The sequence below is a fragment of the Lactuca saligna genome, chromosome 2 (assembly GCF_052625555.1).
Source record: "Lactuca saligna cultivar CGN05327 chromosome 2, ASM5262555v1, whole genome shotgun sequence".
Classification (NCBI taxonomy): Eukaryota; Viridiplantae; Streptophyta; class Magnoliopsida; order Asterales; family Asteraceae; genus Lactuca; species Lactuca saligna.
Window position 1 is genome coordinate 134,425,156 of NC_136418.1, and position 15,398 is coordinate 134,440,553.

The 15,398-nt window shown below is 38.3% G+C and overlaps 1 protein-coding gene across 1 annotated transcript; it reads right to left on the reverse strand.

The window, feature by feature from the left end:
- Nucleotides 1-10,971: 10,971 nt before the first annotated feature.
- Nucleotides 10,972-14,851, reverse strand: LOC145029108 (ATP-dependent 6-phosphofructokinase 5, chloroplastic-like). The gene is made up of 12 exons (XM_078977730.1): nucleotides 14,380-14,851; nucleotides 13,732-13,822; nucleotides 13,532-13,605; nucleotides 13,302-13,413; nucleotides 13,117-13,209; nucleotides 12,915-13,016; nucleotides 12,737-12,811; nucleotides 12,507-12,647; nucleotides 12,171-12,392; nucleotides 11,610-11,690; nucleotides 11,396-11,524; nucleotides 10,972-11,307 (listed from the first exon to the last, which is right to left on the reverse strand). Exons 1-12 carry the CDS (start codon nucleotides 14,694-14,696, stop codon nucleotides 11,140-11,142), a joined length of 1,605 nt encoding a protein of 534 aa, XP_078833856.1. The 5' UTR covers nucleotides 14,697-14,851; the 3' UTR covers nucleotides 10,972-11,139.
- Between the last annotated feature and the right edge of the window lie 547 nt (nucleotides 14,852-15,398).

A 15,398-nucleotide genomic window follows, 5' to 3' on the forward strand; every position in this document is an offset into this window, starting at 1 on the left:
GCCTGATCAACTATATTTATCCTGGATTTGACCAATATACGTCGAGGAATGGTCGTAGTAGTCAACAAGCCAAAAACTTATAAAATCTAAATTCACTAAATTGAAATAATATAAGTCTATTAATAAACGATAAAACATTGCGCTCAGTAAAGATATAAATAGGCTTAGGAATTCGTTAATTAGAAATTCTTTTCTTATAAAAATCTCATACCTCTATCCCAGTATAGACAAATGGCTGGATTTCCTTTACCGGGAGACCCCTACTACCTAAATCAAGGTAACGGCGGCTGGATAGAAGAAGACCCGGAGGAAGACCCAGAGGAAATCGAAGAAGAAATCGAAGAAGAGGTCGAAGAAGAATTCAAAATCGAGGTCGGAGAGGAATACGAAGTCGACGAGGAGATCGTGGAAATTTCTAGCGGAACAGATTCCGAACCAGAAGTAATTGACCCTCCCATCCCCCATCCTCCAGTGATCAGGCCACATCAACCGGGACCCATTCCCATATGGGGAAGCCACCTCTACTACTGGAGCCGTCAGCAAGGCGTGCGTCCTCCATTTGGCATGTGTCGGGATTTTTACAACGTCAGTGGAGGAGGCTCAGCTGATCGAGCACTTCCCGTTGTCGTGAACGCTATAGCTAACCAGAGCTACCAGGCAGACCAACAAGCAACCCGAATTCGAGAGATCAATGCTGCTACCCAAGGTAACGCCTCCGACATCAGCCGTTTGGATGGACTACATGAGAATCTCCAAATCTACACGGGGACACTACAGAACCAAATGATAACAGCGCTAGATGACATAAGAGAGATGAAAGAACAACAAGCGGAATTCGAGAGGCGACTGATGGGAGTCAAACGGCCAGATGCCGAATCCAGCTCCAAACGCCACAAGTAGAGTTTGTTCAAGCTCCAAGAAATTTTGATATAGACTAGGACTGCGGATAAAAGTTTTTCTCTTATTTCCTTTTGTATCTGTAAAACGGAGACCTCTTAAATAGGTTAAATTTTCCTAGAAGCCTAAAGAAACACACCTTAGGTGTGATGTATATATATATATATATATATATATATATATATATATGCAGTGCCTCTTTATATACCTCTCGAAATTAATTAAATTGTTATATCTAATTTGAAACCAAAAACTAAAGTCAAAACAAATTACAAGATACGACTAACCCTCAATTACACGATTGTCAAGACATTAGAAACTTATAGTATTTATTCTTATTTTCTCTACCAGAACATGCCTCCTCGTAGAACAACACGCAGAAACTCAACTCCAGCACCACCTCCACCACCTCCTCCGACTATGGATGCAGCTATGTTCCAAACTGCTGTAACGGCCGCTGTAACCGCGGCGATGGCTCAAATGAGCAACAATGGGTCGGGAGGTGGAATAAATAGCTTTACCAACGGCCCAAGCCAAGGCCGTACTGGAGTCTGCACTTACAAAGACTTCACTAATGGAAAACCTATTCCCTTTTATGGAACTGGAGGAGTGTTGGCTCTATCCCAATGGATAGAGAAGACGGAAGCCGTATTTGAAATTTGCGCATGCCCGGAAGAAAGCAAAGTAAAATTTGCTGCCTGTACATTCTCTGAACGCGCCTTGACATGGTGGAACGGCCACGTCAAGACACTAACCCTGGTGGTGGCAAACTCCATGGGTTGGGAGAATTTGAAGCGAATGCTCCTACGGGAATACTGCCCAAGGGGCGAAATTCAGAAGCTGGAACAAGAATTGTGGAACCTTTCGATGAAAGGTTCGGACATCGCAGGCTACACCAATAGGTTCAGCGATTTGATAACGCTTTGTCCTGGGATGTTAATTCTAGAAGGCCAAAAAGTTGAGAGATACATCTGGGGATTATCACCCCAACTGCGAGGAAGTGTACTAGCTTCAAAGCCCATGACCTTCGACAGTGCCAAAGAACTGGCGCAATCGCTTGTGGATCATGGCGTCTGCCAAGGAGTCACGACTATCGCAACTGAACCAACCAAAGGGAACAATGACAACAATAACAACAGCAAGAAGAAGTATTGGAACAAGAGGAAGGGACTAACCTCGCAAGAACCTTCAAAGAGACAAATGGTGGCGGTTCATGCTGCTACTACTCCCAGCACAACTCCTACAACTTCGACGCCAACAAAACAATATGCAGGGAACTTGCCAAAGTGCAGCAAATGCAACTACCATCACCATGGTAATTGCCGCGAAATGTACTGTAAGAACTGTGACAGGAAAGGGCACACAGCCCGTTTCTGTAAGGCACCAGCGCGGCCATTCTCTCAAGTTCCTAGTACTGGGGTAAGTCAAGCCTGTTATGGATGTGGAGAAACCGGGCATTTCAAGAGGGACTGCCCCAAGACAAGGAATGTTGGTGGTATTGGGAGAGTGCTGGCGATAGGTCAAAATGAAGCAATAACTGATCCAACAGTAGTTACGGGTACGTTTCTCCTCAACAACATTTATGCATGCATACTATTTGATTGCGGTGCGGAGAGAAGTTTTGTGAGCCATAAATTCAAACATCTACTTAACCAGAAACCCCAACCACTTAATAAAATATTCACTGTAGAAATGGCTAATGGAAAAACAGAAAGCACAAGTGATATGTACGTCGGGTGCACATTAAATTTAAACGAACATTTATTTCCAATCGACCTTATGCCCATTTCGATAAGAAGTTTTGATATAATCATCGGTATGGACTGGCTGAGTCTTCACCATGCCGACATTCTTTGCCATGAAAAGGCCATTCGTCTCAATCTTCCCAACGGCGAAAATCTCATCATATATGGAGACAAACCTAGTGCAAAATTACAAATCATCTCCTGTATTAAAGCACAAAAATATCTTCGCAAGGAATACCATGCCTTTCTAGCCCACGTAGTAGACCAGAAGAAAGAACCAAAGAACATTAAAGATATTCCAGAAGTCTGCAACTTCCCAGACATTTTCCCAGAAGATCTCCCAGGAGTCCCACCAGAACGTCAAGTCGAATTCAGAATCGACTTGATTCCCGGAGCCACCCCAGTAGCAAAGTCACCGTACCGTTTAGCTCCAGCCGAGATGCAGGAACTGTCCAGTCAATTGAACGAGCTGTTGAGCAAGGGATTCATTAGGCCAAGTTTCTCACCATGGGGTGCACCAGTCCTGTTCGTGAAAAAGAAGGACGGATCTTTTCGCATGTGCATCGATTATCGAGAACTGAACAAACTGACAATCAAAAACCGATATCCCCTTCCACGTATAGACGACCTTTTTGACCAACTACAAGGAGCGAGCTACTTCTCGAAAATCGACCTAAGATCCGGTTATCACCAGCTACGAGTACTAGAAGGAGACATCCCCAAAACGGCTTTCCGAACACGATATGGTCACTACGAGTTTGTAGTGATGCCCTTCGGATTGACAACCGCTCCAGCAGTGTTCATGGATTTGATGAATCGAGTATGTCGCCCTTTCCTGGACAAATTCGTGATCGTGTTCATAGATGATATACTCATCTATTCTAGAAACCAGGAAGAACACAGCCAACATCTCCGCCAAGTTCTGGAAACATTAAGGGCAGAGAAACTTTATGCAAAATTTTCCAAGTGCGAATTTTGGATTCGAGAGGTGGATTTTCTAGGACACGTAGTAAGCAAGGAAGGAATACATGTGGATCCCTCGAAGATCAAGGCAATAGAGAATTGGACGATCCCAAGAACCCCTACCGAGATCCGACAATTTTTAGGACTCGCCGGGTATTACCGAAGGTTCATACAAAATTTTTCCAAGATTGCCAAGCCACTCACCACACTAACTCAGAAAAATGTGACCTTCGACTGGGGAGAAAAACAAGATGCCGCATTTCAAATGCTAAAACGAGCATTGTGTAGTGCGCCCATCCTAACCCTGCCAGAAGGGACAGAGGACTTCGTGGTCTATTGTGATGCATCAAACCAAGGACTCGGTTGTGTCCTGATGCAACGAGGGAAGGTCATCGCCTATGCCTCCAGACAACTAAAGACGCATGAAGTGAACTACACAACGCACGATCTTGAGCTAGGAGCAGTCGTTTTCGCTCTAAAGATATGGAGACACTACCTCTACGGCACAAAATGCACGATCTTCACTGACCATAAAAGCCTTCAACATATTCTCAACCAGAAAGAACTCAACATGAGACAAAGACGGTGGGTAGAGCTACTAAGTGATTACGAATGCGAAATTCGATATCACCCCGGAAAGGCTAATGTGGTGGCGGATGCACTCAGTAGGAAGGAATACTCCGGTCGCCGAGTGAAGTCCCTAACTATGACGATCCATTCCCACCTGTCCACGCAAATCAAGGAAGCCCAAATGGAAGCCTTGAAAGCTGAAAATGTGGCAGGAGAAACCCTAAGGGGAATGGATAAGAATCTTGAAACCAAGAACGACGGAGTTCGTTATTTCATGGATCGAATATGGACACCAAAGTTTGGTGGATTCAGAGAAATCCTCATGGACGAAGCCCATAAAACACGATACTCCATACATCTCGGCTCCGACAAGATGTATCTCGACCTCAAGAAGTTGTACTGGTGGCCGAACATGAAAGCCGAAATTGCTACCTACGTGAGTAAATGTCTGACGTGCGCTAAGGTCAAAATAGAATACCAAAAACCTTCAGGTTTATTACAACAACCAGAAATACCCGAATGGAAGTGGGAGCGGATAACTATGGATTTCATAACCAAGTTACCCAAAACGACAAACGGACTCGACACCATTTGGGTAATTGTCGACAGGTTAACTAAATCAGCGCATTTCCTACCGATCAAAGAGACGGATAAATTGGAGAAGTTAACAAGGACGTACCTCAGGGAAATTGTACGACTGCACGGTGTGCCCGTATCCATTATCTCGGACCGAGATAGTAGATTCACCTCAAGATTCTGGCAGTCGCTACAAAGAGCTTTGGGGACAAGACTAGACATGAGTACCGCCTATCACCCTCAAACCGACGGCCAGAGCGAGAGAACCATACAAACCCTAGAAGACATGCTGAGGGCCTGCATAATCGATTTCGGCAAAGCATGGGACACACATCTACCCTTGGTCGAGTTCTCGTACAACAATAGCTACCACACCAGTATCAAAGCTGCCCCGTTCGAAGCCCTCTATGGCCGCAAGTGCAGGTCACCTTTATGCTGGGCCGAAGTGGGAGACACCCAACTAGCAAAAGGACAAGCAACTGACAACACACTTACTGGGCCAGAAATCATACGGGAAACTACGGAGAAGATTGTTCAAATCCGAGAACGTCTAAAGGCATCAAGGGATAGACAAAAGAGTTATGCAGATCAGAGACGAAAACCCTTGGAATTCCAAGTTGGAGACCGTGTCCTACTAAAAGTCTCGCCATGGAAAGGATTGATACGCTTCGGAAAACGTGGGAAACTGAACCCCAGATACATCGGACCATTCGAGATCCTTGCGAGGATCGGTCCAGTGGCTTACAAACTTAGACTACCTCAGGAACTCCACAATGTACACCCTACCTTTCATGTGTCAAACCTGAAGAAATGCTTATCCGACGAGACCCTTGTCGTCCCTCTAGACGAAATCGCAATAAACGAAAACCTCCAATTTGTAGAAGAACCGGTAGAGATCATGGATCGGGAAGTCAAAAGGACCAAACAAAGCCGCATACCTATCGTGAAGGTCCGCTGGAACGCCAAGCGAGGACCTGAATACACCTGAGAACGAGAGGATCAAATGAAACAAAAGTACCCGCATCTTTTTCCTAAATTGTAATATTGATCTTAGATTAAATTTCGGGACGAAATTCCCTTAACAGGGGGATGATGTGACAACCCTATTTTTCCCAAAAGCATTGTAAACACTCGAAAGCTAAAAACAATGAAATTAACCTCGAAAATAAAGTGTTCAGGTATCTAAGTTGGGATGCATCGAATATTAGATATCATGCCCAGGTTTCCAAAGACATAAAGAACACTCAAAACCGAGTTATATTGAAGAAATTATAACCACTCGTATAATTACGACTCGACGTTAAAACATAATTTGACGTAAAAAGTGAAATCTCTATAAAATACATTTTAGCCTTAAAGTATCTAAACAAAAGTCGTAGATCTCGTTGAAAGATGAGCGTGCATAAAAAGATCGCCCAATTTGGACCTCGTATGAAGAAGTTACGAATTTTCAAAGTTTCGCAACAGTAGTAAAAGGCTAAAAACTCGGATTGAAGATCGAGTATTATTTAACTATCGCCACCTAAACGGAAGTTGAAGATCTCCTCGGTGATAATAAAACAATAAAAAGACAAACGAAAACCGACGTCGAATAAAGAATCTATGAAATTGTAACGAACTTTAGGAGGCCCGGCCTATTAAAATTATATCATTAAAAATAAAGTCAAAACTAGCCGACGGAATCTAAATGAAAGTTGTAGAGCATAATCTCACCTACGCGTGTATATAAAGAACGCGAAAAACGGAGCTCGTACGCGAAAGTTACGGAATTTAGAAGTTGGAAGCAGGGATTACGCCCTGCGTAATCTGGGAGTACGCCCCGCGTACTAGACCCAGGGTCGAGTCCCATCGGCCCGCCCAAGCTACGCCTAGCTAGCCAGGAGTCGTAAGCCATGACGCCTTATTACGCCCCGCGTAACCGAAGTACGCCCCGCGTACTCCGGCAGTACGCGCCGCGTACGGGGCTTTTCAGCCCTATAAATAGAGGGCATAAGGCTCGGGTTTTGGCACACCTTCACCATTTCTCAGACATTCTCCCAGCCCCAGAGACCCTTTTCTCACCTCGGTTTCCGCACTCGAGCCCCGACGAAAGATTTACGTTGCAGAAGTTCCCGAAGAGCCCGACAACGCAACTATCCGCGATCGAAACTCTGCTCAACTCTAGCCCCTCTCTTCAAACTTAACGAGTGAGTTCATACCCCTACTTTTCAACTCTTTTTCATGTTTTAGGGGGGGAAATACAAGTACATTACACGTTAAAAGTATCGTTTTCTAAACATAAATGAAATTTCTAACTTCGAATATCGATACAAACATCTTATGTATACAAGGGCAATTATATCACTAAGTTATGTCTACGAAATGGAACATACTATCTGAAAAACTATAATGGGTATAGTTAGCAAGTCAATCCTACCTTTTTATACAATTTGAAAACGAAACACGTTCAAAAAGGAGTAAAGTCATTTCATTGTAAATCTATTTATACTAGGTAATGTGAGACATTTAAACTTCAACGTACATTTTTGTACGCATTTCAAGTCCTGTATTATATACCATAATCTCTTGGAGGGAGAGCGTGATACTTGTGTATAGATCTATACGGGATTGACAATCCCGCACCTAAACTACTAGCTATAGTTAGACCGGCAGGTCTGGGGTGACAAATGTCATAACACTACAACACTTGAAGAATGTTGTTACAGGCCGTCAGTGTCAATAGTATGGTTATAAAACTCACATAAAAAGTATAAAACAAGATTGATTTACAAGGTTCATATGTGCATCGCAGTATTTCTACATTATATTTTCATACTAAATTATTGTTATCAATTGTTTATAAAAGTTACTAACACATTCCAACTTTGGAACCTTTTACATGTTACAAGAAAATATTGGATTTTCTAAAGATTTCGTTTACCAAATTACCACCAAAAAGGAATATACTTTTCAACTCGGAACACTCATGAACTCACCAACTTAAATGTTGACACTTTTCAAAACCACTTGTATTTCTCAGGGAATCAGTGATACAGGTAAACTACCTGCTTTTGGAAGAAGGAACACAAAGGATGATTTTATCATTAAACATTTATTCATCATATTGTAATATTCTTTTGATAACATGTATAACGCAACAATACACGTTTTCATTAATATATATATATGATGGTTGTGTTACTTTCTTTACAATATTCAATCGTTGTGATACTACGTGAAGTCATCCACCCCCGAATGTTTCCGCCATTCCGGTTTGGGGGTGTGACAGGTCTAGTCATCCATCGAGATGGAATACCCTTGGTCTGTTGGCTCACGCACAAAGCAGTAAAGCCTCAACCATCAACCGAATATGTGCACATATAATATATAAACATATAATCAGTCAACAAACAATCAGACAGATATATAGATCACTAAGCATAACATCATCCTATCTATCAAGATATCGATCTAACAGATCACTATGTGATGATAACATGCTATCACATAACATGATAACTAATCCAATGGGCCAGCCTTGGTGCCTTCGACCCGTAAGTATAGTGTGGAAGACTCACCTCACAGTCTGAAAAGTAGTTGATGAGGTCTCAAATCTGAATCTCAGCTCTAACCGTCACCTATCCAATCAAGGGAAAAATTCTAAATCGCCATCCAAAATACCCAAAATACCCCTGAGTCAAACTTGGTCAAAGTACAGGTCAAACTGGTCAAAATCTATAAGTCAAATAAGTCAACCCAACCGAATCAACCCATTAGAGTCAACTTAGCAAGTATACATGAGGCGTACTCTAGACGTATGTTGGGATACTACTCCGTTGACCATATTGGGGTCGTTGACCATGTACATTGGGCGTACTCCTGGGTACGCTCAACGTAACCCCAATCTTCTTCTTTTTCACCACCATGATCCATAAAGTTTCCAACTTTATGGATCCCATGCATGGTAACCAACATTACAAGCCATAAAATGCACGAAAACTTAGATCTAGCAAGCATGGAAAGGAAAGGCATGAGCTGGAGGACTTATAGAGGTCCAAAAGCTCCACAACTAGTTGATGAAGAAGCCAAGATGCTAACAAATGCACCACAAAATGATTTTCTTCTCCCTTAATGAGCTTCAAAGACCCAAAAGCTCTTGAATAACACCAAGAATGAGGCTGAGGAGGAACAATCCTAATCATCTCATACCTTTAAATACCCGAAAATAAGGGTTTTAGAGCATCAGGTGCCTCTCACGTCGTGAGCACTTCATGCTCACGTCGTGAGCACTTCATGCTCACGTCGTGAGCCTTATTTGAGCGTGATCTACCAGTCAACGATCATTCACCCAAACCACCCCAACTTTAAACGACCATGACTTCTTCGTTGCAACTTCGTTTTCGACGTTTCTTATATCCACGGAAAGGTCTAGAAGAGCTCTACCTTTCTATTAACTCCATGATGCCTGAAAACCTATCGAAATCAAACCCAATTTTCATGAAAAGCCTGAGCCATTTCCTTTATCGTATACCTTTAGACTCCAACGTACCAACTGAACTCTTAGATCATGCAATCCACAATTCCCACATCCTAATGGGTCGAAAGCTTTCTTCCGCTTAGGCCCAAGGCCTTAATGATCGGGCTATAGCCCCGAATAATGAAGTGATTCGAAACTGAGTGTTACATATAAAAATATGAAACATTCATAGTCGATTTTCTTATCTATGTTCAAGGGGACAGTGTACATATTTGACATATTCAGGATTATATCTTGAATAGATTGTTGTATCCTCAAGACATATCCATACCATGGTTGTAGGCCTCAATCTCTACAATTTCGTGGTTGTATTAATCTTTATGTAAAACACTTTCAAGTAAGTTTTTTCTTGTGAATTGATTCTTGTATTTACATTTCATTTGAATTTTGTTTGTATTGTTTTTATTATTTTGTTGATTGTATACTTTTGTCATAATAACATATGCAATCATAATACATGTAAAATATAAATGTTATTCATTCAAAAGAATTGACGGGTAGATGTTTATTAGCCAAATGTTGAATGTCTAGGTCTCGTATAGGACGGAAAGTGTACATTTGGGAGTAGAGTTGTTAGGACTGCAAATGAGTCAAGCTACTCATGAACTACTTTGGATCGGCTTGTTAAAAGCTCAACTCGAAACTGATTTTAAACGAGCCCAAGCCAAGCTCAAGCTTACTGGTAAGCTTGTTTATTAAATGAGCTCGAACTTGAGCTCAAGCCGAACTTTTATAATTCTTTACGAGCTAGAACTGAGGTTTTATAATTCTTTACGAGCTCAAGCCGAGCTCAACACAAGAAAGCTTGAATCGAGCCGAGCTGGAGCTCGAGCCTCATATAACTTAAACGAGCCTGAGCCGAGCCTAGCCGGGCTCGGCTCGGCTCATTTGCACCCGTAAGAGTAGTGAGTGTGTGCGATAGTATTAAAAAAGTTCTTTTTTCTTAAAAAAGAATATAATAATTTATTTGTGAATAAAAGTATCATCACTATCTAATGAAATGACATTAATTTCGTGAAAACAGTATCCGGCAAAGTAGAAGGGCATCACAATTTTTTTTAGGGTAGCTTAAATTTTTTCTGGTGTATCACCACAACATAAAACGAAATTTTCCGAAAAAATTACACTATTGAAAAAATTTGAAGGTTATCCCACACTCTACATTGGATCCGTCCCAACGTGAAAATGCTTAAAATCTTCAAATCTGAGTTTCTTTCTATCAAAAACTGAGATCACATAAACAGGTGTCACTTTTCTATCAAACTCTATCAAATTCTTTCCGATTCTGCTAATTATACATTTCGCTAACTTAGAAAAATGTCTTGTGACATAGAATAACGTTTTACAAGTTATTATTAATTAGTGTATTATATGTTGTAGTCTATGTCAATCTACATAACCAATACGGCAATACCTACATTATACTATATTCGCAAACTTAGAATAATGCCATGAACTTAGTATAATTCCACTGTAGATGTTTATTTTGTTTTACAAGTTATGCTTTGATTAGTTTAAAAGTTTTCTTATGATTATTTTACATGTACTGTATTTCCACTTTGCAATTTCAGCAGATCATTTGTTCGTGAACTTAGAATAATTTTGCTAAATAATGTTTATTTGCGAAACACAAATGCATATCAGTGAATTAAAAATCAACATTCACGAAATCATATAAAATGTGATACATTGAATTTTCCTAATCATAATACACTTGATATAGCTGTTTGTTCTCTAGGATTTGTGTTTTCAAATCACAGTGCACTCTTTCGTATTATTTCTTCAAAAAAAGATTCATTTTTTCTTAATCTAATTTAACGTGGAGTTTAATTTTTTTGTCAAATAAACATATTAAAATGTTTTTTTTTAGGATTAAAGAAAGTCTGGTTGGCCTGTAGAGGTCAAACAACGATGCCACATACGACTATTTTGGTCAACAATTTTAGGGTAAGAAATGACTTCAGTAATTGGCAAATAGACGTAATGAGTGTTGCATATTCCAACTGTGATTCCACTGTATCCCGCAAATGCACCATGGACCTAAATCACATTTTTCAAAAAAAAAAAAAAAAAAAAAAATTATATTTAAATATATAAAAGTATATTTTTATTTCTTGTATAAACTTACAGCATTTTGACCAAGAACTGTGCATAAAATCCCATCGGAGGCATTTGCTCGACATGCACGGATCATATAAGTAGGATCAATGTATTTTACATCAGTTGGATTCCCCATTTCCTTGAAATATTTTTTTACCTAGAAAATATATTAAAATAATTACGATATATTCAAAATTAAAATAAAATGATATTGAGAAATGAGAATAGTAGAATCCACTAACCTCTTGTTGGATATGTACACCGATATCTCCTAATACAACATTCCCAGATGCATCTTTGGCATTTGTTTTCTCCAAAAAACTCTAAATTCAAATAAATAAAAAATAAAAAATACAAAAGAAGAAAATAAAAATAACCGTTTTAAAATTTTAGCTGAATTTGGCATGCCACAACTAGCTGATAAACTATCTTATTTTTTGAGCTTTTTAAGTTGTTATGTTTGACAAACCAAAAAATAGTTTTTTAAAAAGCTACTTAGACTGACTTTCCAGGAGCTTTTTTAAAATTTATGAAATATACCTTTAATTAATTATTAAAAAAATATATATATATTCTACTAAATGCCCATTTTATGTCATTTTATATATTTCAGCTAGTTTTTACCAATTATCATTTTTTATCAGTTAGTTTTACAGCTAACAACTAACTTATCAACTAGGTTTTCATCTAACAGTTAGCTTATCAACTAGTTTTCACAAAAAGTCATTTTTATCAACTAAGTCATAAGCTAACAGCTAGCTTTTCAGCTAACAACTAGTTTTTCAACTATCAGAGACTCTAACCTGACCAGCTCCCTCGGCTACACAAATGACGGCTGAGCCCTTTGTCTCGAGTAAATATTTAAGATGGTTTAAGACACCATGAGATCCATGCAACTCAAAGGGTACTTCTGGAATTAAACAAATATCAATTTGACCACTCGCAAGAGACGCATGCATGGCTATAAAACCACTACTCCTTCCCATCAACTTCACAATCCCAATACCACGATAAGCACTATGTGCCTGAAGAAGGTCAAAGTCAAAGGGCATTTTAGGTATTAAACATATATATCAATTTTGACTATTATAAGATGAAGAAAGTAGGTTTCTATTATGAGTAAAAAAATATTAATCCACCTCGATGTAAGCAGCATTTATAGCTCTTTGTGCCTCTTCAACAGCAGTATCGAAACCAAATGTTTTATCCATGAGGAGAATATCATTGTCTATAGTTTTTGGAACACCAACTACAGCTACTTTTAACCCTCGTTTTATACACTAAAATAATAAAAAATTAATTAAAAATGATGTATGAAAGAATTAAGTTATTTTGTAAAATGATATATTAATATGATTGTTGATTATACCTCATTGTGTATTAAATTAGCTCCCGCATGTGTTCCATTTCCACCTAGAACAAAAAGCATGTTGATTCCTCTATCCTATTATAAGTTTAGAAAATAAATAATTAATTGGGAAAATTATGTTAATGGCGTTTATGTAATTTCCCAAATTATAAAAGGGTAAAAAAGAGAAATGAGTAACCTCCATGCTATCCACAATTTCATCAAGACTTGGTCCTCCACGAGAAACTCCTAATAAACTTCCACCCGAAAGATGAACATTTTGAACCACTTTCCTAGACAACTAATCATCAAAAGACTGATTAAAACAAAATTAATCTTTTTTTTAACAATAAACAAAGATATTAGTCATATTACCAAAATATAGATATAAAAAAACTTACAGGAATTTCATCTATTTCTTTACCAAATCCACGATACCCAAAAGGAATCCCAACTATCTTTTTCACACCATAAATCTCAAGTGTGATGACAATCTGTAGTAGTCACTCAAAGAACAAGAGAAGATATTAACAATTATAATACAAGAAAGTATTTTTAAAGTAAAAATAAAAATAAAAAAACTCACTTGTCTTATGACATCATTAAGTCCAGGACAGAGTCCTCCACAAGTTATAATTGCAGCCTTCACATTTTCAGGTTTGAAGTATATTTTCTCGCGTGGGCCAGCCCGATGAATCCTATATAAAGATTTCAATTTTTTTTTTTATTTTTTACAATTAGAATCTTACTATTTTGATAATGCAAGTTCATTAACATTAGAACACTTTAAAAAAAAAAAAAATTATTAGTTATTACCATTGTTCAACCCATGTACAATCAGGATCAACGCATTCAGCTCCAGCAGATGAAAGGGATGAATATCGAATAACCTGTGACATTTCAATATCTCAAACAGCATTATTGTAAATTTGTAATATAAAATTTAATTAACTATGTAGTTCTTAATCTTACTATGAAAAAACTGTCAATGGAAAGAATGTAACTTATAGTAGTACCTTGAGTAGTACTCTATCATCATTATTAATGTATCCATACCATTCCTCATCTGAAGGATACCCTTCTGCAAATTCTTCATTTACAGGAGTCCTATACCACAAATTATGCAATTAAATGCACAATAACATGTAAAATGCTGATGTTTAAAGGGACTTTCTACACAAGTTGTACAAAATTGTGATCCGTGAAAAGATATACATTTAGACAAAACCACCTTAATTTGATGAGGCATTATTTATAACTTAATGTTACACTCTATTTGGTGGATTAGTTCAAGTATAAAGTTCATACAAGGTTGTGTACAGATATTGAATCCTTGAAATATCTAAGGAATCATTCCTAGTTCCTGCATTTCACAAGTAGATTCCACGTTTGTGTTTGGAATTCAGACCTTTTACATTACAAATTTGAATTTTACCTATATTTTCAATCAACAGGTTTAAAAGAGAGATTTTAGCCGATAATTTACGTTAATAGGGAATTTCTTTTTTCGTGTAAACAATCGACGAGTCTAAGTAGCTGAAACAGTAACTCGATAATTTCCCAATTTTGCATGTTTGAGCGAATATAACAGTGAGATTGGAATTTGATCGAGTCAAAAAAATTCAATAGCATCAGAAATGGAGTTTCAAGTATTCGTTTGGTACCTCATGCTGAGACAGAAAGTGGAGGGATATGAAGCAGCGTCAGGGAAGAAATCACTAATGTGAGGGATGTTGAATCGCTTCTCGAAGTCTTCTTTGAACTTAGATTTCCACTCGGAATCGCAATTAACAAAATCCTCATTTGAATTCTTCATGGCGTACACTGCGCGACGACGACTTCTCCTGCAAGCGCCGGTCATGTCAGGTCTTGCCTGCGGACCAGTGAGAACCGGCCCAAACACGCGGCGGAAGGAAACCGGATCATAACTAGTCGCCTGACTAACCAACCTCGGGTTGATCGACGGAGAAAGTGACCCCATTGTTACACAATTGGAAATGGTGGAGAGTGATCGAAAGGGAAATAAGTTTTGGGCGAAGAGTTTAAGAGAAGAAGAAGACAAAGGAAGCAGAGGGAAGCGTAACGCTGAAAGGGTAGGTTTGTTTTCTAGTTAGTACGGCAGCTGATGACGTGGAATAATAGATTTGGTTTTGAGAAATTTTTAATTTTAATTTATTATAACAAAGAAAAAGAATTTTATTAATAAAAAAATGTCATTAGATAGCAAAAATAAAAAACTATACAGTGGAAGAAGTTATTAAGGGGTGAGTAATATAGTATCTATAGACTAGGTATTTATTCCGACCAAGAATCCAAATGGTGCAATCGGTTATTTTAGCGGTGCGGTTTTTTTGTTTTTTCTTTTTTATACAGTTAAGTTTCATGTAATTGTACACAAATAATCTTTATGAGTAATATAGTATCTATAGACTAGGTATTCTCGAATACTAATGTTTAAAACACATAATTTCAATTTACCATCTTTTTGGTGTTTCGAGGATTATAACTAGAACCAAAACTTTAGAAGAATAGAAATGTATAAGTACAATTTGTGAATAATTTAAAAACTTATAAACTTATTATATTTTTGTATTACGTAAATTGGTTCAAATAGTTTTTTAAATACGATTTGATTTTTTTGGAAAAATATATAAATATATAATAATTTACTCATAAACTAACA

Coding starts and splice junctions, on each gene's coding strand:
- LOC145029108 (XM_078977730.1), bottom strand. CDS start 14,696: ATGGGGTCACTTTCTCCGTCGATCAACCCGAGGTTGGTTAGTCAGGCG. Junction 12,393..12,506: donor TAAATGCTGCTTACATCGAG/GTGGATTAATAT, acceptor GACCTTCTTCAG/GCACATAGTGCTTATCGTGG. Junction 11,525..11,609: donor GTGTACATATCCAACAAGAG/GTTAGTGGATTC, acceptor TATATTTTCTAG/GTAAAAAAATATTTCAAGGA.